General features: G+C 44.4%; 1 protein-coding gene and 1 pseudogene across 3 annotated transcripts in view; one reads left to right on the top strand and one right to left on the bottom strand.

Moving 5' to 3' along the window:
* Window positions 1-5083: 5083 nt before the first annotated feature.
* On the bottom strand, window positions 5084-10800 carry LOC115072631 (annotated as a pseudogene).
* The window catches only part of Rpap1 (RNA polymerase II associated protein 1), a 31791-nt gene continuing 15882 nt past the window's right edge, over window positions 10616-26524 (top strand). The window contains exons 1-7 of one of the 3 annotated variants that reach the window (XM_029570231.1): window positions 10654-10749; window positions 19922-20015; window positions 21552-21803; window positions 22261-22409; window positions 22648-22737; window positions 24296-24416; window positions 26070-26291. In XM_029570231.1, the coding sequence (XP_029426091.1) occupies window positions 21626-21803; window positions 22261-22409; window positions 22648-22737; window positions 24296-24416; window positions 26070-26291 (760 nt within the window). In that variant the 5' untranslated portion in view covers window positions 10654-10749; window positions 19922-20015; window positions 21552-21625. Of the gene's footprint in view, window positions 10750-19921; window positions 20016-21551; window positions 21804-22260; window positions 22410-22647; window positions 22738-24295; window positions 24417-26069; window positions 26292-26524 lie in introns of all 3 variants that reach the window. The other 2 variants (XM_008846799.2, XM_029570233.1) reach the window with 2 other exon arrangements.

The raw sequence follows: 26524 nt of genomic DNA, 5'->3' as shown, positions 1-26524 counted from the left end.
TGCTGGGCCGGTGCCTCCCGGACCCGCACCAGCCGCGAGTCGCGGTCGCAGCTGTCAGCAGCGCGGGGTCCCCGGGGCCGCTGCAGGGCCACCGCGCTGCTTCCACCGCCGCCGCCGCCGCCGCTGATTCATGTTCGCCAAGCCGCCGCCTCCTCCCGGCCCGCCCGCAGCCGGAGCTCGGCCCGCCCCTCGCGCATCCCGGAGGCTAGAGCGAGCACTAACCTTAGACGCGGCCACTCGACCTCCCGCCCACCCGCAGACCTCGCGGTGGGACCGGCACCCCCACTACTTCACTGCCCTTCAGGTAGCTCTGCCTGGATCCCTGGGCTGGCACCCAGGCCACGCCCCTCCTTTCCCCTCCAACACCACTCTCCGGATCTTTTCTGTAAAACCCGGCTGGAAGCCCCTGCCACACCCCGACTCCAGTCTGGATCCTGACCTCAGATCCCCGCACGGCCCTCGAAGAACAAAAAGCACCTACCAGATACCGCCTTCAGGTGCCCCCAGACTGCTGTGACAGCTCTCCTCCAGGATCTGTTAGCTTGCCTTGTAGCACTTTCGTTGAGCTTTTCACCCAAATTTCTCTTATTCGTGCTCTGTACCCCTTTTGTCTCCAAGTACTATATCGGAGAAAGACCATTCCCTCTAGCCCACCTTCCCAGGGTGTTTTCCAACTTGAGTCACAGGTCTTGAGTTTTCCACGATCTGTTTAGAGATTCCCAGATATCATCCCCCTCTTGCCCTACACAGGCCAAAGCCAAATCATCATCTTTTTGGAGCTGTCATTCTCCCTACTTGCTTCTTGTTTCTACCCTCTACTTCCCAGGACACAGTGTGAACATTGGCAGTGTCTTCACATTGTACACTGAAATATCGACTATTATTAGTAGACTACCTTCCACACAGTAGGCACTCCATGAATAAATAGGCAGATCCTTGTTAAATGAATGAATAATCTCCTCAGAGTCTGCTCCACAAGTAGAAATCATTGGAGGTGGCCTTGCCCGCAGACATCCTGTCAGGCAGATGCAAAGCTGGTTCCAAATGACACCTTCTAAACATTCCCCTAACCTTGTCTTCAGCTCTACCTGTCCCCAGAGGCCATCCCACAGAGCCCTTTCCAGATGTCTTTCCCAGAGGTCGGGGCTGGGAAGGAACTTGCCACTGACTCCCATTTCAGCAGCCTCACTGGATCTTTCCAGGGATTCTCTTGAGCAGCAGGAGCCTGGGTCTTCCTCCACTTGGCCTCACCATTGCTTGTTTATTAATTATCTTAATAACAGCAGTGCTGGCTACAGCCTCAGACCCAGCTGGGGGCGCCCCCAGGCGGCAGCCCAAGGAGACATTTGGGAAGCCTTGTCAACAGTTGGGTGACAGAGGCTTGACTTCTGCTGAGCTGTCAGCCAATTTTCTTGGGAACTGTTGGCAGGCTCAAGGATCCTGTCCTAAAGAAAGAAAGGAAAAAAAAAAAAAAAAGCCTTGTTCTTTTCTAAAATCTGTAACTTTAGAATGGGAGTGATAGGGGCTGGAGAGATGTCTTAGTGGTTAAGCTCTGACTGCTCTTGCAGAGGACTGGGGTTTGGTTCCTAGCACAGACACAGTGACAAACAATCGTCCTTAACTCCAGTTCCAGGGGCTCTGTCGCCCACTTCTGGCCTCTACATGTATTGCACACATGTGATGTAGTTACATACATGCAGGCAAAACATAAAATCAAAATAAATAAATCAAAAAATATTTTTTTTAATAATTTGGAGTGATGATCAAAAGTCTGGAATGGAAATCAGAAGGGCCCAGGGCCTGGCTGCTACTGCCCCACACTGGGTCCTTCTCACTTCTCAAGAACTTTCCCCCATCCTTTCTCTGGAGAGAACTTCAAGTTTCCATTAGGGGGAGCTGCCTCTTGATTTCAGATGTTATTGGAAAAACTGGAGATGTTGAATCCAGAAGCCAAACTCAGCTTCTTCCTTTTCTCTTCTCTCCCTCATCATTTCCTGAGCTGATATGCAATACTAGTCCAAGGGGTTACTCTTTGTTATCAGTCAAAATGGGCTCCTCAGACTTGTCATGGATGTAGCTTTATTCCTCCACTTACAGCCCTGACAAATTTCCCACCTCAGGTGCAGGCTTGCAATACGCTACTGTTCTAGGCAGCATACTTTCCCTGTAGGATGGGGAGCCCTGAATATGTGTTTTCTCCACCCAAATGCCCCTTATTCTTCACTTCAGTATCTCTTCTGCTCCTCAGTATTTTTACTGACAGGGCCAAGGTGGCAGAGAGAAAGAAAACTGTGGGTTTCTAATCTTCTGATTGTTCATCTCCTAAGAGGGGTGATTGGTTCCTGAGTTCTTACAACCCACTCACCATGCCTGTCTCCCCACCTTTCTCTCCCTCTCTGGGCACAGCACAGGAATGTGCTTCTAGGGGTATGTGAGCAGGTGTGATTTTTGTGGAAGAGATGTGTAGGTGGATGAAAGGGTGTGCATTGTAATGTATGAGGGAGGGTGTGCATTTGTGCAAATTCTAAATGTGACTGACGCTTTGTGGGTGGATGGGGAGAAAGTGTGTGTGTGTGTGTGTGTGTGTGTGTGTGAGAGAGAGAGAGAGAGAGAGAGAGAGAGAGACCAGAGGAGGTTGGCTGCCTGTGCAAATGCATGCCTGCAAACGTTCCCTTTCCTTCTATAAATGCATTGCTTAGAAAGAAGCTAATCAAATCAACAGGAAATGTATTTGACCTAACAGAGGAGCAGCTGTCCCAGGAGTTCCTGTCCTCAGGGCAGAACCAGTGCTGGCTCTGTCTGTCTCAGGGGAAGAACATGCAGCTGCAGGGGTAGAGGAAATCTGTGTAAAAGGAAGGCTCCATGGCAGCCCCATATTATCATATTATCAACAGGGCAAAGTTGGGCCATAACTGTTCCCTATTCTGTTAAATGGTAAAAATAAATCTCAGCCTGTCCTCAGTTTTTGTTGTTGTTTGTTTGTTGCTGTGTTGGGTATCAAATCTAGTCCTCAACCTTTTATAGCCCAGAATTATTCAAAATGGCCAAGGTCAAAAAGACAAAGATAAGCCTGGAAATAAAAGTCATCACCCATGGTAACAAGATGCCTGATGCCAACTTCCAGGGGTCCCAGGAAAGTTACTTCAGCTTCCTCAGGTTCCAGGTGCCCCCTTCTCTTCAGGGAAAAGAATCAAAGTGAGCTGTGGGGCATGGCTGTCTCATTCTTCTGTATCTCAGGACCTGTTCTTTACTAACCACTAACTCATGAGAGTTGGCAGGTCCCACTCAAGGAATGAGTCAGGCCACAGACTATGTTCCTTATCAATTTCTAGGTAAATAGTATTTGCTTTGGCCAGGTGTGGTAGCACAGCCTTTAGTCCCAGCACTCAGGAGGCAGAGGCAGGCAGATCTCTGTGAGTTCAACGCCAGCCTGGTCTACACAGTGAGTGCCTGGCCAGCTGGAAAAAGAAATAAGAAGAGAAAAAGACCAAACATGAAAGAAAAATTGTTCTCCTCAAAATTTCAAGCTGGTGGCATACATCTGTAATCCCACTTGGGAAGTGGTGACAGGAGGTTCAGAAATTCAAGGCAAACCTTAACTTCATAGCAAGTTCCAAGCCAGCCTGGACTACATGAAATCCTGTCTCAAAAAAGAAAGAAAAAATTTCAACTGGGAAAGGATGACCTTTGAGATGAAGAATGTGTGTATGTGTTTCATTTGATTCTCTCTCTCTCTCTCTCTCTCTCTCTCTCTCTCTCTCTCTCATGTGGCCACAGCCCACTAATGAAAGTCAGAAATAACTTTATGGAACTGGTTCTCTTCTTTCACCTTTATGTGGATTCTGTGGATCAAACTCAGCCACCAAACTTGCATTGCATTGTAAGTACCTTTTCACCCACTGAGTCATTTTATTTGTGGCCTAGTATGTGAGGATTTACCTGCAGAGGTAAGAAGAAGGTGTCAGATCCCCTGGAACTGGACTTAGGACAGTTGTTAGCTGCCATGTGGGTGCTGGGAATCAAACCAAAGTCCTCTGCAAGAGCAGCCAGTGCTCTTAACCACTGAGCAAACTCTCCATTCCCCTCTTTTTGGTTTCAGGTCTCCCTGTAGCCCCAGCTGGGAACTCACTATACAGACTGGGTTGGCTTGATCTCACAGAGCTTTGCCTCTGCCTCTTGAGTGCTGGAATTAAAGGTGTATGTCACCATTCTTTGTTTGAAAGGGTCTCTAACTGGCCTGGGTCTTGCTAACTAGGCTAGTTCTAGCTGGCCTGAAGCTCCAGGGATCTGCCTGTTTCTGCCTCCCCAAGAATGGATTTAACAAGCATATATGCCATTAAGCCCAGCTTTTTTTTTTTTTTTAATTCAGAATCAATAGCTTCTTTGAAGCCACAGTAGCAAATATGGTTAAGACTTGAATCCAAGGGGGATGGAGAAATGGCTCAGCAGTTAAGAACACTGACTGTTCTTACAGAAGACCCGGGTTCAAATCCTAGCATCCACAGGGCAGCTAACAACTGTCTGTAACTCCAGTTCCTGGGGATCCGACAGCCTCTTCTGTCCTCCACAGGCATTGCATGACAAGGGTGCACTTACCTACATGCAGGCATAACACTCGTATACATAAAATAAAAATAAAACATTTTTTTAAAAAAAGACTTGAATGCAGATATTTGGTTGGTTGGAAAGCTAATTAAGCTTCCAACTTGTTCAAAAAGAATTACAAAAAGGTAAAATTATGTTTCTCACAGAGATATAGTCCACTGGAATCACTAACGCTGGATAGCTGTTAAGAATATTTATAGAAGCCATGGGGCTGGAGAGATGGCTCAGCGGTTAAGAACACTGGTTGTTCTTGCAGAAGACTGGGGTTTGAATCCCAGCACCCACATGGCAGCTAACAACTGTCCATAACTCCAGTTCCAGGGGATCCAACCACCTCTTCTGTGCTCCGCAGGCATTGTACAACACAGGTGCACTTACCTACATGCAGGCAATACACGCATACACATAAAAATAATAAATAAAATATTTTTTAAAAAAGAATATTTATAGAGTCCTGAGATAAGGAATCCAGGCATCCTTACACAGCCTTCTGTTGTCCCTTCGTCCCAATCAGAGATTTGTGGATATGTGGGATCACACCACCACCAGCAATTGTAGCCTCGATGAGAGTGTCCAATTCTTCGCCTCCATGAAAAACAAGTTGCAAGTGACATATGTTTTACCTTAAGTCTTTTGATGCATTTCCTACCAATTCAAGTACCTCTGTGGTGAGGTACTCCAGGATGGCCGCACCATACACAGCAGCAGTTGTGTCCACAGGTTGGTGACTAGTTGTCCTAGATTTCAGATGTTGATGAATACTGCCCAAAGGGAACTGCAAGTCGGCTCTCTAAGCACCAGGAAACCGCTTTTGTCTCAGCCTTTCCAGCCTTACCCTAGCCATCTGGGATTGTGCAGTTGGGCCAGACATGGTGACACACCTTTAATCAAGGCCAGCCAGGTCCATAGCAAGTTCCAGGACCCTGTGTAGATGTCTCTGAAAAATATTCCTCAGGCTGCTACAGCAGTATGGAGCTGTGTCTACAGCTCTTGACCAATGGAGCTAAGAACTCCCACAGAGGCTGCCCTAGTTTGTTTCTCCATTGCTGTGACAAAACACTGACCAATATCAACTTGGGGAGGTAAGGGTTTATTCAGTTTACATCTTTTTCCCAGGTCCCAGTTCATCAGGGAGCCCAAGGTAGGAACTCAGGGCAGGAACCTGGAAGCAGAAGCTGGAGCACAGGCCATGGAGGAATGCTGCTTACTGGCTTGCTCCTCTGGCCCCTGCTCAGCCTGCTTTCTTATGCAACACAGGCCCACCTGCCCAGGGGTGGCACCACCCACAGTGGGCTGGGGTGGCGCCACCCACAGTGGGCTGGGCCCTCCCACATCACTCATCAAGAAGATGCCCCTCAGACATGGCCATAGGCCAGTCTAATAGAGGAAATTCCCCAATTGAGGCTCCCTCAACCCAGGTATGTCAAATTGACACTAAAGCTATCCAGCACAGAGGCTCTGCCTAGGCCCGGTTCTTCAGAAGAACAGAACAGTCTCCCATCTTTTCATGGCTCCCCAGAAAAGTTCAACAGTGGGCCCAGCTATTATTTTTTTTAATTAAAAAAAAAAAAAACTTATGGGGCTAGAGAGATGGCTCAGTGGTTAAGAACACTGGTTGTTCTTGCAGAAGACCCAGGTTTGAATCCCAGCACCCACATGGTAGCTAACAACTGTCTGTAACTCCAGTTCCAGGAGATCTGACAGACTCTTCTGTCTTCCGTGGGCACTGCACGACATGGGTGCACTTACCTGCACACAGGCAATACACACATACACATAAAATAAAAATAATAATAAATATTTTTTTTAAAAAAAACTTATTTTGTGGGACTGGAGAGATGACTCAAAGGTTAAGAACACTTGTTATTATAACCTGGGTTCAATTCCCAGCACCCACATGGTAACTAACAGTCGTCTGTAACTTCAGTTCCAGGGGATCCAACGCCCTCTTCTGGGCTCTGCAGGGATTGCATGCATGTGGTGCACTTACATATATGCAGGCAAAACACTCATACACATAAAAATAATAAATAAAATATTGTAAAACTTTATTTTGTGTTTGTATGAGTATTTTGTGTTTTGTCTGCATGTATGCTGGTGCACCATATGCATGCAATCCCTTCAGAGGCCAGAAGAGGGTGCGTGATCTCTTGGAACTGGAGTTACTGATGGCTCTGTTTGCCACCATGTGGATGCTGGGAGCCAAACCCAGGTCTTCTGGAAGGGCAGTAAGTGCTCCTAACTGCTAAGCCATCTCACTAGCCCCCCGCCCCCATTCACCTTTTTAATGAGTTCTGGGGCTCCAACTCAAGTCTTCATGATTACAAGACAAATAATTTGCCAACTGAGCCCCCAACCTCTTTTTATGTTTGTTCGTTGTTTTTGTTTTGTTTTGTTTTGAGACAGGATCACCCCATAGCCCCTGTTAGCCTAGAATTTGCTGGCTTTGATCTCACAGAGATCTGACTGCCTCTCTGCTTCCCAAGTACTGGGATTAAGGAGTTTAAAGGTGTGCATCATTGCACCTGACCCATATTTTATTTTATTCATTTGTTTTGTTTTTTTTTTTTTTTAAACAGGATCTCCCTTTAGCCAAAGTTGGCCTCAATCTCACAGAGATTTCTCCCAGGTGCTGGGATCAAAGGTGTGTGCCACCATGCCTACTTTGGCTTGTATTTTATTTTAAGACAAAGTCTTACTAGGTAGCCCAGGCTAGCCTAAAACTTTTTTTTTTTTTTTTTTTGGTCTTTTTTAGACAGGGTCTCCTTGTAGCCCCAGCTGGCCTGGAATTCACTATGTAGACCAGGTGGCTGTGAACTCACAGAGATCTGCCTGCCTTTGCCTTCCAAGTGCTGGTATTAAAGGCATGTGTTGTCGGGCCTGGCTTACTTATTTTTATTTTATGTGTATGAATGTTTTGTCTGCTTGTATGTAAGTACACCCATGTCCTATTATGCCCACCAAAGTCAGAAGAAGGCATTGGATTCCCTGGACCTGTAGTTTCAGACAGTTGTTAGCCTCCCTGTGGATGCTAGTAATCAAACCCAGGTCTTCTTGCAAGAGCAGCCAGTGCTTTTAACCACAGAACCATTTCTCCAGCCCATAAACCCCTGTCTTAAATGACATAGTAACAACAAAATAATACAAATAAGGACCACCTATTCTGTTTAACTGACAGCGCCTTAAGTAATTTTAAAGCTACAAGAAATTCTCCCTTCTTTCTGGGACATGGAATTTATAAAAGAAATTGGCCATGTGTACAGCTTTCCACACTGAATTTGCCTAATTGTATCGTTGAGTCATTATATAGCATGTTCCCGTACTGTCATTATTTCAAGTAAATAGATAGGTCCTAATACTTGACTGTATTCAAATTTATTTATCTATTTATTTATTTATTTTTATTTTACTTTTTTTTGTCTTTTTTTTTTTGAGACAGGGTCTCCCTGTAGCCCCAGCTGTCCTGGACCTCACTATTTAGACCAGGCTGCCCTTCAACTCACAAAGATATCCCTGCCTCTGCCTCCCAAGTGCTGGGATTAAAGGTGTGTGCCACCACACCCGGCTTATTTATTTATTCCTTTTTTTTTTTTTTTGGTTTTTTTGAGACAGGGTCTCCCTGTAGCCCCAGCTGTCCTGGACCTCACTATTTAGACCAGGCTGCCCTTCAACTCACAAAGATATCCCTGCCTCTGCCTCCCAAGTGCTGGGATTAAAGGTGTGTGCCACCACACCCGGCTTATTTATTTATTCCTTTTTTTTTTTTTTTGGTTTTTTTGAGACAGGGTCTCCCTGTAGCCCCAGCTGTCCTGGAACTCACTATGTAGACCAGGCTGGCCTTCAACTCACAAAGATATACCTGCCTCTGCCTCCCAAGTGCTGAGACTAAAGGCTTGTGCCACCATGCCCCACAGATTCATTTTATTTTTTTTTACAGTCTTAGATGTTTTATACTTCCAATCTATCATATCAAAGAGGTACATTGTGTCCAATTGTCCCACCTTTAGTGATATTAAGATTTATCAGTAAAGGGGGCTGGATCTCAAGATGGCACAGTGGTTAAGAGCACTACTGCTCTTGTAGAAGATGCAGGTTCAAATCCCAGTACCCACATGATAGCTAACAACCATCTGTTAACTCCAGTTCCAGGGAATCTAATGCCCTCTTTTGTCCTCTGCAGGCATTGCATGGCACAGGTGCCCTTACATGCAGGCATAATACACACACACACACACACACAAACACACACACGCACACACGATTTATCAGTAGAGGCTGGATGTGGCAGCTCAAGTAATCACAATACTTGATAGGTGGAGGTGGGAGGGTCCAGAATTAAAGGTCCTTGTCTACCTAGTAAGTTCAAGGCCAGCCTGAGCTCCATCAGACCTCGTCAAGGTCTCAAAGGCAAACAAAGAAAAAGACTGGGGATGTAGTTCAGTTGGTAGAGTTGGCTTGGACCCCTTATTTCATTCTAAACTATGATTTTCTTCTGTCTTCATTCTGCAGTTTTGTCCCAGGTCTCTCCCTTACCTCCAGAACTTACTAAGTCAGATGCAGTTTGGGACTTCTGAATTGGCTAAACTCCTGTAGCTGAAGTTCACAGCTATGGCTGAGACCAGAGAATTTGTGAAAGATTATATAGCTCTGAAGTTGTTCTGGACCAGTAACCACACATGAAAACTTGTTAGAAGTACAAGTTCTTGGGTTATATTTGAGACATACTGAAGCTGAAGCTTTTAGGGTAAGACTTTTCAGTTTATTTTTGTGACAAGATCTCATTATGTAGCCCAGGTTGGCCTTGAAGTTCCAAAGTCTTTCTACCTCTGCCTCCCCAGTGATAGAATTATAGGCATATACCATCACACCCAGGTTCATCAATGTGTTATAACAAATCTTCCCAGTAATTCTGATGCCTGCAAAAATTTAAGCCACTGAATTAACATTGGCTGTCATAAGATGGCCTCAATCAAATGATTTACTAAGGACAAGTATGTATAATAGCAAAACACCGAGTGCTGAGTATTGGGAAGCAAAGAACAAGGTCCCATTCCTACAGGGAACTCAGTTTATTCAGTCCACTGTAGAGAACATAACTTTTTTTTTTTTTTTGAGACAGGGTCTCCCTGTAGACCCAGCTGTCCTGGAGTCACCATGGAGACCAGGCTGGCCTCGAACTCACAGAAGAGATCCGCCTCCCGAGTGCTGGGATTAAAGGCGTGCGCCACCACGCCCGGCTGAGAACATGACTTTTATATTTTCTTTATTTTGTGGCTATAGGGTCTCACTTGTTACCTAGGCAGACCTTGACTTTACCGTCCTCCCTCAACCTTCCAAGTATTAGGATTCCATATCACACGGCTGCCTGGACTTCCTCCAGAAAAGGTAATCAGTGATGGTTGCAGCATGCTACACACGTGATTTTGCCGATGTCTGGCTTCCAATTGAGTAAAGGGTCCTGATTGGTAAAAGTTTTAGAGTTGACCCTGGCTATCTAAAAGGGAATGACTTTGTGCGAGGAGGAGTGGCAGGAAAAAGAGGGAGGATTTTCAAAAACGGAGACTGGCAAGAACAAAGTCAAGGTGCTGGGGACTGAACACAACGAGGCTGTTTTCTGTCTCACCACCACTGTTCATCCCCGCAGTGCTCTCTAGCAGTGTTGCTTTCTTTGGGTCCTTTCCATGGTTACCGTCTTGCTCGTCCATAAGCAGCACAATGGCACGGTCACACTAGTGTGTGTGCAGACTTTCGTGTGCTGCCTGCGGGGACCGGTGCTGGAATACAGGATGCAGTTTTGTGCGGTGGTGAGTGCTGAAGGACGACTGAGTATCTTTTGGCTCTGCCACGGGTGCTGAACGCCCGGTGTCTGCGTACACCAGACCAATGCGTGTTCCAGGTGTCGGTACAGAGCTTTCGGAGGATAAGGTACCACAGGCCACACTGCTTGGGGCTCGGCAGTTGGAAATTGGGCAGGAATTCCCAGAGCGCCGCCAAACGGGCCGCGCGGCGGAAACTGAACTCTAGTGGTGGCGGAAGTTCCGCCCCACACGGCAAGATGGTGGCGTCCAGGTGGGTTTTGTTCGAGTAGATGGTTGCCCGGCGGCGCTCACTTCCCGAGAGTCTGGCAGAGGACCCTGGGCCAAGGTGCTTAATTGCTTTGTTGTAATCTTCCTGGGAGTTTTTACGCGGCAGCATCCCCTTCGTTGCATAGACCGCGGGCAAAGCCCTTCATCTACGGGCTCCACAGACTGGTGGTTTCTGGCGCCTGACGTGGGTGATCCAGACACTTAACTAGGGTTCTAGGCGCAGTCTGTGGACAGATCCTGGAGCTGAAGCACAGGCTGCCATGTAAGAGGCAATTTAAAACCCAGTTAGTTGTTAGTTTTCCTTTGCTTACAAATTACTGTCAGAACCATCCTTTTTGTAATTCAGGGTGTCACTTCTAGCACCAACTGATTTTAGACAGCTGCCCTGGAGCTTGTGGGGGAGTACATTTGTGCCTTTACTCAGGACTAAAATAGTTGCTTTCATTTACTGAAGCTTATTTATATAACAGGTACTGTAGTAGGCAAGTCCAATAATCTTTGTTGCTTTGAAACAGGGTTTCATTTATCCCAGGCTGGTCTGAAACTCCTGATACTTAACGCCTCTACTTCCCACATACTGGGATTACAAATGTACTAGCCCTGTGCATTTTGCTGTCTTGAAACTGAATTTGGGATAGTGCAAATAATTTGCTCAATTTTGCAAAACCCTGTTTTTCTCAAAAAAAAAAAAAAGAGAAAATAAATAAGGTGGAGAGCAACAGAAGAAGACAGCGGAGCTGGTATTTGATTTTTTTTTTTTCTTTTCTTATTTTTTTGGCATTTTTGAGACAGGGGCTCCCTGTAGTCCCAGCTGGCCTTGAACTCACAGAGATCCACTGGCCTCCCTCTCTCAAGTGCTGGGATTAAAAGCTGCTGCTAAGCTGCCCATAACAGTCTTATGGATGTATGTGTTACTGGGCAATGAAACCAAGACCTTATGGCATGCTAGGCAATCACTCTGCCACTGACATATACACACACATACACATATTTTTGGGTTTTGTTTTGTTTTTTGATTCAGTGTCTCCCTATAGCCACAGATGGCCTGGAACTCTGTGTAGACAAGACTGACTTTGATCTCACAGAGATCCACTTGCCTTGTGTCCCTAGTGCTGGGATTAAAGGCATGAACCACCTTGCCGGGCTCACATACATATTTTTTTGGTATCTAACTCACTTTGTATTGAAGAATGGGCTCACTGTGTATCAGAGAATGACCTCTGATAAGGTCAGGAGGCTGCCTCTGCCGCCTGAGTGCTATAATTATAGCTGAGTGCCACTGTACCCAGCTCAAGCTACATAATTTTTATTTTAACACAGGATCTCTTAATTTTCCCAAGCTGGCCTTGGATTCTTTCCTTCTTTCTTTTCTTTCTTTCTTGGATTCTTTCTTTTTCCTTTCCTTCATTCTTTTTTTTCTTTCCTTCCTTTCCTCCTCCCTCCCTCCCTTCCTCCTCTCTCCCTTCCTTTCTTCTTCCCACCAACAGCTCTGTGCAATTTATTAACTATTCAGGTACAGTGGCATCTGCTAAGACTGGGACCAAATTTAAGATTGAAAAGTGAACAAATATCTAGCATCTAACAGTTTGGCAGGTGCTGTCATAGACATTTTCACAGAGCCAGTATAGTACTAGCCATTAACTCAGTACATCAAGTATACTAAAGTTTAGAAACTATGCAACATTAGAAAGAGCAACACTTTAGCGAAAGAATAAAACTTAGTTTTTCCCCTTTAGCCCCTGAAACATCTTATAGTTGGAATCTACTTATGCAGTCCTGCCTACATCTAGAATATTTGTCGGGAGGGAACAAAATAAAATTTCACCAACTAGTCCATCTCTCAGATATTAGAAAAGGGAGGGAGAAAGTTTTCAGAAAAAAGTAGTATGCTTCAGTCTTAGCAGCATCTTTGAATTCTTTGTCCTAGCCCTTTTAATTATATGATTCATTTGGTCACTGTGATGTACTGTTGTTTTGTTGTTGTTTGTTTTGTTTTCAAACTGAACTCAGGGCCTTGCATGTGTACTCTACTACTAAACTCCATCCCCAGCCCTTGTTTTGTTATTTTTTAAAAAACATTTCATTTATTTATTTTAATTTTATGTGTATTGAGCATATTGCCTGCATGTATGTAAGTACACCCATGTCATGCAGTGCTCACAGAGGTCAGAAAAGGACATCAGATCCTCTGGAACTGGATTAGGAAGGTTGTTAGCTGCCATGTAGGTGCTGGGAACCAAACCCAGGTCTTCTGCAAGAGCAGCCAATGCTCTTAACTGCTGAGCCATCTCTCTAGCCTTGTTTTTATTTTTGTTGTTTTTGTTTGTTTTGGGTTTTTGGTTTTGGGTTTTTTGTTGTTGTTTGTTTTGTTTTGGGTTTTTTTTTGTTTTGTTTTGTTTTGTTTTTTTTTTTTGGTCTTTTTGAGACAGGGTCTCCCTGTATTGAAACTAGGCTGGCCTCGAACTCACAGAGATCCGCCTGCCTCTGCCTCCCAATACTGGGATTAAAGGCCTGTACCACCACACCTGGCTGTTTTTTGTTGTTTTTGAGACAGAGTTTCATTATCTAGCTTAGACTGGTCTTTTCTGAGTAGCCTAGTTTAGCCTTGAACTCACAATTCTCCAACTTTCTGTCTCCCAAATGCTGGCATAACAGGCATACTGAACATGTGTTCTACAACTGAGCAGTGTCCCCAGATGTCTTTTTATTTTGAGACAGGGTCTCAGTAAGTTGTCTAAGGAGGCCTTGAACATTTACTCTTCCTGCTTCCAATTCTCATGTAGCTAGGATAACAGGTCTGTGCAATTGGGTCTGTCTGGCTTATGCTGTGGTTTTATGTTTGTTTGTTTGTATGTATGTATGTATGTATGTATGTATGTATAGTTAGCATATTCCCTTACCCTAAATTTGGGTACATCATTTGACCAAAGGATGTCTCCTAAAACACAAGAAATGTCATCTAAACTGCAAACATTTAGAATTTCTTGGTTTGTGGAGAGAAGAAATAATGAAAGGTTTAGTAGTCTGACTTGGTCTCTGTCTACTTAGTAAACAGCTTCTTGAACCCAAGAACTGGGATTTACTGTCATCTCTTTGCTTTCATTTTTTCAGAGAGACAAACATTGTGGAGCCCTTGGGGCTGGCCTTGAACTCACAGCAGTTCTACCTCAGCCTCCTGAGTGCTGGGATTACAGGTTTTAACACTTATAGTCTTTTATATACCACTCTGTGCAAAGTAAAGTCTCAAAAACTTTTAGGATAATGCTTTATTTTTGTTTTGTTTTTTTATTTTTATTTATTATTTTTTTATTTTATGTGTATGCGTATATTGCCTGCATGTAGGTAAGTACACCAGTGTCGTGCAATGCCCACGGAGGTCAGAAGAGGCTGTTGGATCCCCTGGGACTGGAGTTACGGACAGTTGTTAGCTGCCATGTGGGTGCTGGGATTCAAACCCCAGTCTTCTGCAAGAACAACCCATGTTCTTAACTGCTGAGCCATCTCTCCAGCCCGTTTTTGAGTTTTTGAGACAAGGTCTTACTGTATAGCCAAGATGTCCCGGCACTTTCAATCCTCCTGCTTCAGCCTCCTGAGAACGAGGATTAGAGTCATAGCCAATCTTTTGGTCATTTTCCTTAAGTCACACTCTCATGTGTTTCCTTTGACATTTCTACCCCTCTAGCCCTTGTGTTACGCGTGTTTCCAATACTGACTTACTTACTAGAGCTGATCCTGCTTACAGTTCTATGAGAGTGAGGAAACATGTTTGTTGTTGAGCACTTTTCTTATCCTTACCTGTCCAGCATTGCCTCTTCTTGCTTCTTACTGTCCTTCAGGGTTTTTGTTTTTGTTTTGGTCTTTTTGAGACAGGGTCTCCCTATAGTCCCAGCTGGACTGGAACTTGCTGTGGCTGGCCTTGAACTCACAGAGATCTGCCTGCCCCTACTTCCCAAGTGCTGGGATTAAAGGTGTGCCCCATACCACCTCGCTTAGCCTGTTGTTTTTGAGATATGGCCTCATGGAGCTCAGATTAGCCTCAAATTCCCTATGTAGCTGAGGATAATCTTGAACTTCTGATCTTCCTGCCTCTATTTCTTGTGTTCTGGAATTACAGGCATGTACAACCAAGCAGACCTGGGGATGGAACCCATAGCTTCATGCATGCTAGGCAAGCTCTCCACTGAACTACTCTCTCTCTTGAAAAAGAAGCTTCTTTGATAGGTGGTGGCTGGGATACTTGTCTATAAATTTAAGGATCCATATTTTGCACATAGTAAGAAATTACATTTGTCTAGGGAGTGACAGCCTTGGAATTTTCTCTAAGACTGCTCCAACTGTGTGCATTTGGCTAGGTTTACAGTACCACACATGTGTTTCCACCAATTGAGTGGGCTTCAAGTCTAATTAGGTAGCTGTTGATTACCCCCAGGATAAAAGTGCCACTACTGCACCAATGTCATTTGCTGTGCTGGTAATGTGGTTTTTAGACCTTGAAGCTGGGGTTGGACCAGCTTGTGTAGCACTCTCCAAAGCTCCTCAAGGGAGGTAGCTTCTAGGTCAATTCCAGCTCCGTTGCTCCAAATCCTGTGTCCAAAGTATGTGCTGTCTTCACCAATAGGGTCTTACCATCAAGTTCTGGGAGGCAGTCAAGGACTGTGGCAATAGCCTGTGTAATTTTGGGAGTCGCTTGGACTATCCTGCCTAACAACTCAAAGGAAGGTTTCCCTTGTCTGGCACTGTTTCTTGTTATATACCCTTCAGCTATATTCGCAGACTCATGTAGATATTGTATTGTGTGTTGGTGCCAGCCAGCCAAGATGGACAGTACCTGAAAGGGGGAGTGAGGATTGAAAGAAAAAACAAGAGACAGAGAAAAGGTACTTGGGAGGACTGTCAGTAGGGACTGCAGCCCCGGTTTATTTTAGCTCAGCCTTTTTATACAGTAGAACATCAGAGCTAGCCACCGTTTGCTTAACTCAATTAGCTTCAACAGCTGTTTTTCCCACCTGTATCTGAGGGTCAAGGAGCGGTCAAATACTTGTTGTGAACTCCACCATATAAACACATTCCTCCTGACTTGGCAGATTAGGTACTGGTGTGCAAAACACAAACTCTTAAGTAAACAAGCAAGCCTGCCACAGCTCAATGTACATAATGGCTGTGCTTATATCAATAGCTCCCAATGTATGTGTAATTTTTCAGTAAGTTTGTGTATATGCACATGCATGTGGGTATCTGGGGCTGGAGTTACAGTTGTAGGATACCATGTGGATGCTGGGAACTGAAATCTTATCCTCTGCAAGAGCAGCAAGTACTCTTAACTGCTGAGCTATCTCTTGCTGTGTAGACCTTGTCTTTTCCATTATGGTCTGATTCAGGTAGTTTTCAACCAGGGGGATTTTTTCCTCTGAAAGGACAATTGGCAATGTGTGGAAACATTTTTGCTTATCACAATTGGGGTAGAAGGCGTGCTAGGGGCATCTTTTGGGTAAAAGCTAGAACTGTACTAAATATCCTCCATAGGACAGTTTCCCTGAACCAAGATATTATTCCTCCTCACAGGTCAATAGTCCCCACTGAGAGACCTAGAGCAGTTCTAGCTTCTCCTTTTCATGAATTGCTTTATAGTCTCTCCTGTCTCCCCAACCACTCCAGACTTCCAAGACAAATAGTACTAGGCAGCAGGACATAGTGGTTGAGCCTAGTATGATGCACATGCCTGTAATACCAGCCCTCAAAAGGCAGAGCTAGAAGATTATTGCAAGTTCAAGGCCAGCCAGGTCTACATAGCAAGTTCCATGCTAACCAGAGCTAGATAGTAAGACCATCTCAAGAAAAAGATAAGAGCTTGACATGATGGCGCATACCAGCACTCAGGAGGCAGAGACCAGCCTGGTCTACATCGTGAGTTCCAGGTCAGCTGGGACTACAGGGAGACCCTGTCTCAAAAAGATCATGAAAAACAAAACAAAAAAGGAATAAAACAGTAAATAATGGTTGAGAACACGGACTAATGGTTGAATCTTACTTAGTCTTGTCTTTCACTAATTCTGATATCTTGGGCAAGTAACTTCTCAGCACCCCTCTTTCCATAACTATCAAATGTACCTCATAACCATGACTTACCTCATGGTGTTTTGAGGATTAAATGAACGAATGGTGAAAATGTGCTTAGAATGGTATTTGGCTATTCTGAGGGCTTAGTTAGCTACCTGAGTCTGGTATAGTGGGACATGTCTGGAATCCCAACATTTGGGAGGCAAAAGCAAGAGAATGAAGAGTTCACGGCCATCCTGAGCTACGTAGGGAGTTCCATCCAGTCTGGGTGATGTGACACCCTGTTTCAAAACAAACAAACAAATGTTAGCTACAACAATAATTATAATTTGCAAGGGGACAAGGGATAGTGTTTTACCTGTCCTGTCTGGTCTTGAATTCATTGGCTCAAGTTGTCTTCTTGATGGGGCTAGAGAAATTGCTCACCATTAAGAGCACTGGCTGCTCTAGCAGAGGACCCAGGTTCAGTTCCCAGCATCCACATGATGGCTAGAAACTGTCCATAACTCATACACATAAAATAAAAATAATAAATAAAAAGAAAGTCCTCTTACATAGCTGGGACTGTTGGCATGCACCACTAAGCCAGGCACAATGATGATACTATTGACATTAAACTTGGAGGTTCTTTTTCTTGCTTTTTGTTTGTTTTGTTTTAGTCTCTTTGAGACAAGTCTCCCTGTAGCCCCAGCTGACCTGGAACTCACTATGTAGACCAAGCTGACCTTGAACTCACAGAGATCCACCTGCCTCTGCCTCCTGAGTGCTGGGATTAAAAACATGTACCACAATGCCAAGCTCCTGTTTTTTTTTTGTTGTTGTTGTTGTTGTTGTTGTTGTTGTTGTTTGTTTTTAACTGAGGTATAATTTATACACCATGAAATTTGTCATTTATTTTTTAATTAATTAGAGACAAGGTCTCATGTATTCCAGGCTGACTTTGAACTCTGTGTAGCTGAAGATGACTTTGAAATTCTGATCCTTCTGCTTCCACCTACTAGGTACTGGGATTCTAGTCATGTGCCACTATGCCCTGTTTATGAAGTGCTAGGGATTGAACTTAGGGCCTCATACATACTATGTCCTCAGCTGCTAGTCATCTTAAAGTGCATAATTCAGAGGCTGGAGAGATGACCCTCATCTGCCTTCTGTGGGGACCTGCATTCACATGCACATTCCCATACACAGACACACATATATACATATAATTAAAATAAAAATAAGATTTTTTTTTTTGGTCTTTTTGAGACAGCCCCAGCTGTCCTTGAACTCACTATGTAGACCAGGCTGGCCTTGAACTCAAAGAGATCAGCCTGCCTCTACCTCCTGAGTGCTGGGATTAAAGGCGTGTGCCACCACATCCAGCTTCAGTGACTTTTTAAAAAAAATTATTTTATTTTATGTGTATGTGTGCATTGCCTGTATGTAGGTAGGTGCACCTGTGTCATGCAGTGCTGGCAGAGGACAGAAGAGGATCTTGGATCCTCTGGAACTGGAGTTACAGACAGTTGTTAGCTGTCGTGTGGGTGCTGGGATTCAAACCTGGGTCTTCTGCAAGAATAGCCAGTGTTCTTAACCGCTGAGCCATCTCTCCAGCCCCTCAGTGACTTTTTAGTATATTTACAAGGTTACTACCAACATTACCATCTTGTTTGAGAACATCGTTTTTTAATTTCTTTTTTTTTTTTTTAATTTTTATTTATTTAGTTATTTTTTGAGACAAAGTCTCCCTATAGCCCCAGCTGGCCTGGAACTTACTATGTAGACCAGGCTGGCCTTGCTCCGCCTGCCTCTGCCTCCTGAGTGCTGGGATTAAAAGCATGTGTCACAACACCTGGCTTAAATTTTTTTTTTTTTCCATTTGTATGAGTGTATTGCCTGCATATATGTAAGTACGCCTATAATGTGCAGTGCCTGTGGAGGTCAGAAGAGAGTGTAGAACTCCCTTAAGAATGGTTGTTAGCCACCATGTGAATGCTGGGAATCAAACCCAGGTCCTTTGCAAGAGTAGTCAGTGCTTTTAACCGCTGAACCATCTCTCCAGCCCCCTAATTTGAGAACATTTTGATTATCTCAAAAATAAGCTCCATATATGATAATGGTTAATTCCTTTTTCTCCCAATTCTCCTAGCCTCTGACAACCATAAATCTACCTCTGACAACCAAGAGGCTACTCTCCATTTCTGTGGATTTGCTTATTTCAGACATTTCATATAAATACAATTATGTATTAGAGGATCCTTTGTGACTGACTTCTTTCACTTAGCATTATGTTTTCAGTTTTCACACATATCCGATGCTCCTTTTTATTGACAAGTATATTCCATTGTATGGATGTACCACATTTTCTTGATTCATTCATCAATTGATGAACATTTATTTTTTTATTTATTTATTTATTGGTCTTTTTGAGACAGGGTCTCCCTGTAGCCCCAGCTGGCTTGGAACTCACTATGTAGATCAGGCTGGCCTTGAACTCACAGAAATCTGCCTGCCTCTGCCTCCTGAGTGCTGGGATTAAAGGCTTGTGCTACTAATCTGGGCTTCAAGTACATGTTTTAAAAACTTTTTTTATGTATGAGTGTTTTGCCTGCAGGTATATATGTGCACTGAATGGATACAATACCCATGACTCCAGAAGAGGGCAGTGAATTCCCTGGAATTGGAATTACAGTTGTTAACTGGTGTGTGGGTACTGGGAACCAATCCTGGGTCTCTACAAGGGCAGCCAGTGCTCTTAACCACTGAGCCATCTCTCCAGACCCCATGTACATGGTTTTATGAACATGTGTTTTCATTTTTCTTGGGTGTATACCAAGGATTTGAATTGCTATGCTCTATGGTAGTTCTATGTTTAAGTTTTTGAGACCCTGCCAAACCGTTTTCACTAATGACTACACCATTTTATATTCCTGCCAGGAATGCATGAGGGTGCCAGTTTCTCCATATCCTCACCAATGGTTTTTGTTTTTTATTCCTGGCCTCTCCTTTAAAAGTTACAGTCTTCCCAGTAGGTCTGAAATAAGCAGCTCATTGTATTCTTGGTGCTCTACCACTGAGCTATACTCTCTCCCCACTTCCTTCCCCATCCCCAAACCCCCTGGTTCCTCCTGCCACCTGGCCTCATTGTGGTTTTGATTTTGCTTTGTTTTTCTTTTTTGTTTCTTTTTGAGATGGATGTGTTGCTGTATTGACCAGGCTGGTCTCAAAACTCCTGCTTTCAAAGTGATTTATTTGCCTCAGCCTCCCAAGCAGCTGGGACTATAGGTATGTACTAGTGTGCCAGTTATACAGTGTTTTGTTTTATTTTGAGACAGGATCTCACTACTAGCCCCTGGCTGGTCAGAAACTTGCTATGTAGACCAGGCTAGCCTCAAACTCACAGAGATCTGCCTGCTTCTGCCTCCTGAGTCCTGAGATTAAAGGTGTATACCACCATGGCCAGCTCCAATTATGTAGTTTTGATTTTTGTATCTAGTATTACTAATAATAAACAGCCTTTCATGTGCTTATTAGTTATTAGTATACCTATGTATTTTTTTACATATATATAGAGTCTCACACAACAGTCCACATTGGCCTGGAACTCTCAATGCAGACCAGGCTGGCCTCAAACTTGTGGCACTCTTTCTGCCTCAGCTTTCCCACTGTTGATGTTACAGGTGGACACCACCACTTCTAGCTTGAGATTGTTTTCTTTTTAAAATGTATTTGTTTTATTTTATTTTATTTTATGTGTATGAGTGTATTCCCTGCATGTATGTAAGTGGATCAGTATCATGCAATGGCTATGGAGGCCAGAAGAGGGTGTCAGATTCTATGGAACTAGAGTTATGGACAGTTGTTAGCTTCCATGTGGGTGCTGGGATTCAAATCCAGGTCTTCTTTTTATTATTATTATTATTATTTTTATTTTATGTGTATGAATGTATTGCCTGCATGTATATAAGTGCACCCTTGTTGTGCAATGCTCTCGGAGGTCAGAAGAAGGTGTCAGATCCCCTGTAACTGGAGCTACAGGTGGTTGTTAACCCCCATGTGGGTGGTGGGATTGAACCTGGGTTCTCTGCAAGAACAATCAGTGCTCTTAACCCATGAGCCATCTCTCCAACCTGAGATTAATTTCTTAATTCCATTTTTTGGTTGTTCCTTTTTTTGTTTGTTTTTGTTTTCTGAGACAGGGTCTCCCTGTGTAACCCTAGCTAGCCTGGAACTCACTGTGTAGACCAGACTGGTTTCAAACTCATGGAGATCTGTCTACTTCTGCTTCCTGAATGCTGGAATTAAAGGGGTGTGCCACCACTTCTGATTTGTAATATCTTGATACTTGTAGCTCAGAGTGTATACTCTCCACTTTGATATGGACTTTGATATGTCACTACTGTGACATCTGCTTGGGCTCTGATGGCATTTTTCTTACTTAGGTTCCTGTTGGTTGTTTCTGAACGTTTTGTCACCCAGAGTTGTAAACAACTTAAGTTGCCTATATATCCTTTTGCTTGTTTGTTTTGACAGTCTCTTGTAGCTCAGTATACAGCCTTAAACTCAGTATACAGCCAAGGATAACCATGAACTCTTGATCCTACTGCCTCTACTGCTAAGTGCTAGGATTACAGGGATGCTCCACCACCCCTAGCCTTGGCTATGATACTTTTGCTGGGTTATGACCAGGGAAGGCTGAAGGAGAAAGGAATGGCAATGAGGAAGAGTGAGTTCACACAAGCTCACAAGAGAGTCCTCTCTGCGGCATGATAAAGAGAAGTGGCATGCAGTTACAGGACCTGTCAACCTAATTGCTTTTAGACGTGATTAAGAAGGATTCTCCACACCAAGAAAGCAGTCCTGAAAGGAGTCACAAAGGAGACAGCTTGAGTGTCATGATGCTGGCCAGACCAAAGCCAGGGGAATCTGAGGTAGACCTGCTGCGCTTCCAAAGTCAGTTTCTCGAAGCTGGTGCGACTCCAGCAGTACAGCTGGTGAAAGGAAGTAGATATGGTGATGCTCACCCAGACCAGCCTCCACTGCATGACCATCGGGATGTGGTGATGCTGGACGGTGAGTGCTGCAAGCATGGGCTTGAGAGAGGGGACTGCTTGAATCCCCTCCTTTATCCTGAAGTGGCTGAGTTCTGCCCTATCATTGTAGAAACGTTGTAGCCTCTCTTACTACAGTTGCTTTTTATTTATTTTATTTTATTTTTTATTATTTTATTTGTGAGGTAGGGTTTCACCTGGTAGTTCTGGCTTGTCTGGAACTCACTATTTGCCCAGGCTGACTTTGAACTTATAGCAATCCTTCCACCTAAGCCTCTCAAGTCCTGGGCTAATAGGTATGTGGTACCACACCCACCTCTGCAGCTCCATTATATAGATGAAGAAACTGTCTTACCTGAGGTGACACAGCCTGAACAAGGACCTACAGCAACTGTTTTTCCTTTGCCCTCACCTCCAGCCCTTGATGTCTTCCTTAGAAGGTATAAATATCCTCACATCTGGATTTTTTTTTCCTTCAGATCTCCCAGATTTGCCCCCAGCTTTGGTTCCTGCTCCTGCAAAGAGAGCCAGGCCCAGCCCTGGCCAACCCCTACCTCAGGACGAGGATCCTGAAGAGAGGCTTAGCAGGCACGATCAGCATATCACTGCTGTCTTGACCAAGATTATTGTGAGTCAAGCTGGGTGAGGCAGAGCATTCAGTTTGGAGGAGGAAAGGGTTTATGAAAGGAGAGTGCTGCAGAAAGGTAGACCTTTCCACTCATTAGTCAGGTTGGGACTGGCTGAAAACCACCTAGACTGTATCTACCATGGGCTCATGGACTCTTGGAATGAGGATCATGGGGCCATTGGAATTGTGTCTAGCCTGGAGAAATGCATTTCCATTACTTTGTGCTTTGTTGCCACAGGAACGAGATACACGTTCAGTGACTCTGAATCTGCCTGTGCCCAGTGGTGTTGCTTTCCCCCCTGTGTTCCATCGCTCACAGGAGAAACAGGTAGGCAGGGGTTACCTTCTGTAGTGCTTAAGGAACCAGTGAGTCTCAGAGTGCATCTTCCCCAGGCGGGTAGTTTTAGCTAAGATAAGCAATTCCTTTTTTTTCCCCTTCGTGTTTTTTGAGGGAGTCTCAATCTGTATGTAGCCCAGGCTGGCCTGAGACTCACAGCAATCCTCTTTGCCTCGGTCTCTTAGAATGTTGGAATTGTTTTGTTTTTTTCAGTGCTGGGAGTTGAGTCCAGTGCTTCATGATGCATGCTGGGCAGATACTGTACCATTGAACTATACACCTAACCCAAATCCTACTTTTTCTTTTCTCGTGTGTGTTTGTGTGTGTGTGTGTGTGTGTGTGTGTATGTGAGAGAGAGAGAGAGAGAGAGAGAGAGAGAGAGAGAGAGAGAGATGTGAGTGTGTGTTTGTGTAAGTGTATGGCACAGATGTGGAGGTCAGAGGACAACCTGGAGTTAAAATCTTACCATCTCCCTTGTTTGAAACAGGGTCTCTTTATTTGTTTCACTGCTGCACATGTCAAGCTAGCTGGTCTTTGAATTTCTAAGGAGTCTCCTGTCTCTGCCTGCCTTTCTAGGAACACTGAGATTATAGATGTGCACTATTGCGTCCAGTTTTATACAGATTCTGGGAATTCTGAGGTCCTTATGCTTGCAGAATAATCCCTTTTACCTACCGAACTCTCTCTCCAACCCCTTTTGTTTTCTTTTTTAAATTACATTTATGGGCAGCTGGAGAGATTGCTCAGGGGTTAAGAGCACTGGCTGCTCTTGCAGAGGACCCAGATTCAAATCCTAGCACCTACTTGATGTCTAACAACCATCTGTAACTCCAGTTCCAGGGTATACAACACCCTCTTCTGACCTCCACAGACATTGCATGACATGACTGTACTTATATAAATACAGGCAATACACTCATACACATAAAATAAAAATAACAAATTATTTAAATTATATTTATGTATTTGTGTATACATGTGTGTATGTGTGTGGGCTCAAGCCTACATGTGGAAATCAGAGGACAACTTATAGGAGTTGGTTCTGTCCTTCAGTCATTGTGGGTTCCAGCAATCAAACTCAGGCTGTCAGGCTTGGTGGCAAGTGACATTCCCTGCTGAGCCATCTTGCTGGCCCTCTTATTTTTTTAAGAGAGGGTCTCACTATATAGCCCTGGCTGGCCTGCTGCTATTAAGACCAGGCTGGTTTTGAACTCACAGAGATCCACCTGCCTCTACCTCTGGCTCCTGAGTGGTTTTTGTTGTTGTTGTTGTTTTGAGACAGGGTCTCATTTAGCCTAGGCTAGCCTCAAACTTAGAATGTAGCAGAGAATTGTCCTGGTCTTCCTACCCCCACCTCCCAAGTGCTGTGTTTTAGATGTGTACTGCCACATCCAGGAAGTCCTATTTTTTTTTCTGAGAAGTAGAACTGTGACCCTAGGAGATAGAGCATAGTTTCTTTTGTCTCTTTGTTCCAGAGCCTTGGTTTAAGGGGTTAAGGAACAGTGGATAATGAATATCACCAACCTGAGTTTTTTTCTTTGCCCTGTAGGGGAAGCTAGCAGCATCTGGTAAAAGGAGCATCTTTGCCCAAGAGATTGCAGCAAGAAGGGTGTCCGAAAGCAGGGTCCCATCAGTTGGGGAGGTTGTATCTAACCTGAACCCACCAGAGGGTGAGTGCTGCTAAGGCTTTTTTTTTCATGGGTTGGTGGGGTGAGATAAGGTCTCGTGTATGCCAGGCTGGCCTCAAACACAGTGTAATGGAAGACTTTAAAATTGTGATCCTCCTGCTTCTGCTCCTGAGTACTAGGATTACAGATATGTGCCACTATGCCCAGGTTATGTGGTTATAAGATCAAATCCAGGATTTCATGTAGGCTAGCAGGCATGTCCATGCTAGCAATAAAGCTACATTCCTTGTCTCTCAAATGTGCTTTCCATTGATTTCGGGGAAGAACTACTATGGGAGGGTCAGTAAGTAATTCTGCCTCTAATTTTTGAGAACTGCATCATCCATGCTATTAAAAAGCCATGGCATTGGGGCTGGAGAGATGGCTCAGAGGTTGAGAATGCATACTGCTCTTGCAGAAGACCTGAGTTCCGTTCGCAGGACCCGTAGCAGGCAGCTTACAACCACCTTTAACTCCAGCTCCAGGGGATCCAGCCTCCACAGTCACCAGCATAGAAGTGAATAGACACAGACACAGACATACATAATTTAAAATAATTTTAAAGTTTTAAATTTAAAAATAAAACAAAACAAAGGCATTACATCATTTTAGGTTACATGTCTGGCTATCGGCCAAATCCAGTCCTTCCTATTCTGTATTTTTTCTTTACTTTGTAGGCTTTCATGGCACTTTCCTTGGAAGTCCTTTTCAGCTGATTCCATGCATCCCACTTGCCCCTGCCTTTAATGTCCAACATTCTGGACTATTCTGTACCTGTGTTCCCTATGGTAGCTTACTTGAAGCAACAGTATATGAACAGCATCTCATCATCTACTGGTTAGGTGTCTTGAGGCATTTGACTGCTTCAACAACTTTGTCAAACTGAGCCTAGAACATGCTGGTAGAAGAAATGAGGAACAGGAAGTCACAGCCTCCCCCCCCTTATTTTTATTTTTTTAGCATTAGGGATCATATCTAGGACCTTGAGTATGCTAGACAACTATTATTAAGCTACACCCATAGCCCCTGGGCTTAGCTTTTTAGAGGACACAGTCATAGGGTCATTTTTAAATATACACGTTCCATACCTCAAATAAGATAGAGGTGTATTTGAGTCTCAAGAAAAGGTTACCCCATGTACTTGGGATGCTACATATGGGTGCCTTATCCACAGATGGAACAGGCTATTATATGACTCTAACAGAAAGGGAAGGGAGTGCAGGGGTGGTGACAAACTACTATAATCCTAGCAGTTTGGAGTCTGAGGCAAGAGAATCAAGGGCAGCCTGGGCCAAGAAAGGAAGGAAAGTAGGAAAGGTTAGAAGTATCTGGAAGACACAATAAAGATATTGAACAAGTTTTCATTAATGATGCAGATTACAAGTGGAGGAACATGGGGTAGGCTCCTGGTAGATGGCTTGGTCAGAAACTGGTTGTTTCAGAAGTCTTTTCATATAAGTTGTAAGGGAAGAGTGAGTAAGAAGCTGCCACTGTCTCCTCCAGTACCTGGAATGCAATGTGATCTCCATTCTGTGCCCAGGGAAGTTCTGGCACCTTTGCCTGTCTCCAGGGATAATAAGCTTATAGGAGAGGGCCAGAGGGTCTAGGTAGAGCTAGAAATGTAGAGCAATAAAACTAATCTTAAACTTCTTTCAGGCGCTGTGACCTATGAGGCACCCTCCCCTAGGGACAAAGACAGCCAGCTTCCAGGGAACAGCCATGACTTCCAGGAACCACATCTGGTCACAGGGAAGGGGCTCAAGAGTCAAGAGGCTGAGCAGGAAGCCCAGACTATCCACGAGGAGAATGTAGCAAGGCTGCAAGCCATGGCTCCTGAAGAGATCATGCAGGAGCAGCAGCGGTTACTGGCTCAGCTTGGTATGGGTGCCAGGCCTTCCTACTGAGGCTGAGCTAGGGAAGGGCTGCCTCTTGCTAGTGAAGGCCTACTGTGAGTGCTTGGCACTTTGCTGTGTTTAGTTTTGTGCTATTAGGGATTGAATCCTAAGCCTCACATATTCTAGACAAGTGCTCTACCACTGAGCTACACCTCTAACCCATAAAGGAGTTTGGGTTTTATTTGTCTTAAGAGAAGCTGTGAGCCACTGAAGTAT

Source organism: Nannospalax galili, unplaced genomic scaffold (genome assembly GCF_000622305.1).
Source record: "Nannospalax galili isolate Female #2095 unplaced genomic scaffold, S.galili_v1.0 scaffold342, whole genome shotgun sequence".
NCBI lineage: Eukaryota > Metazoa > Chordata > Mammalia > Rodentia > Spalacidae > Nannospalax > Nannospalax galili.
The sequence above is the reverse complement of the archived record's forward strand: the minus strand, read 5'-3'. Positions and strand labels throughout refer to the sequence as shown.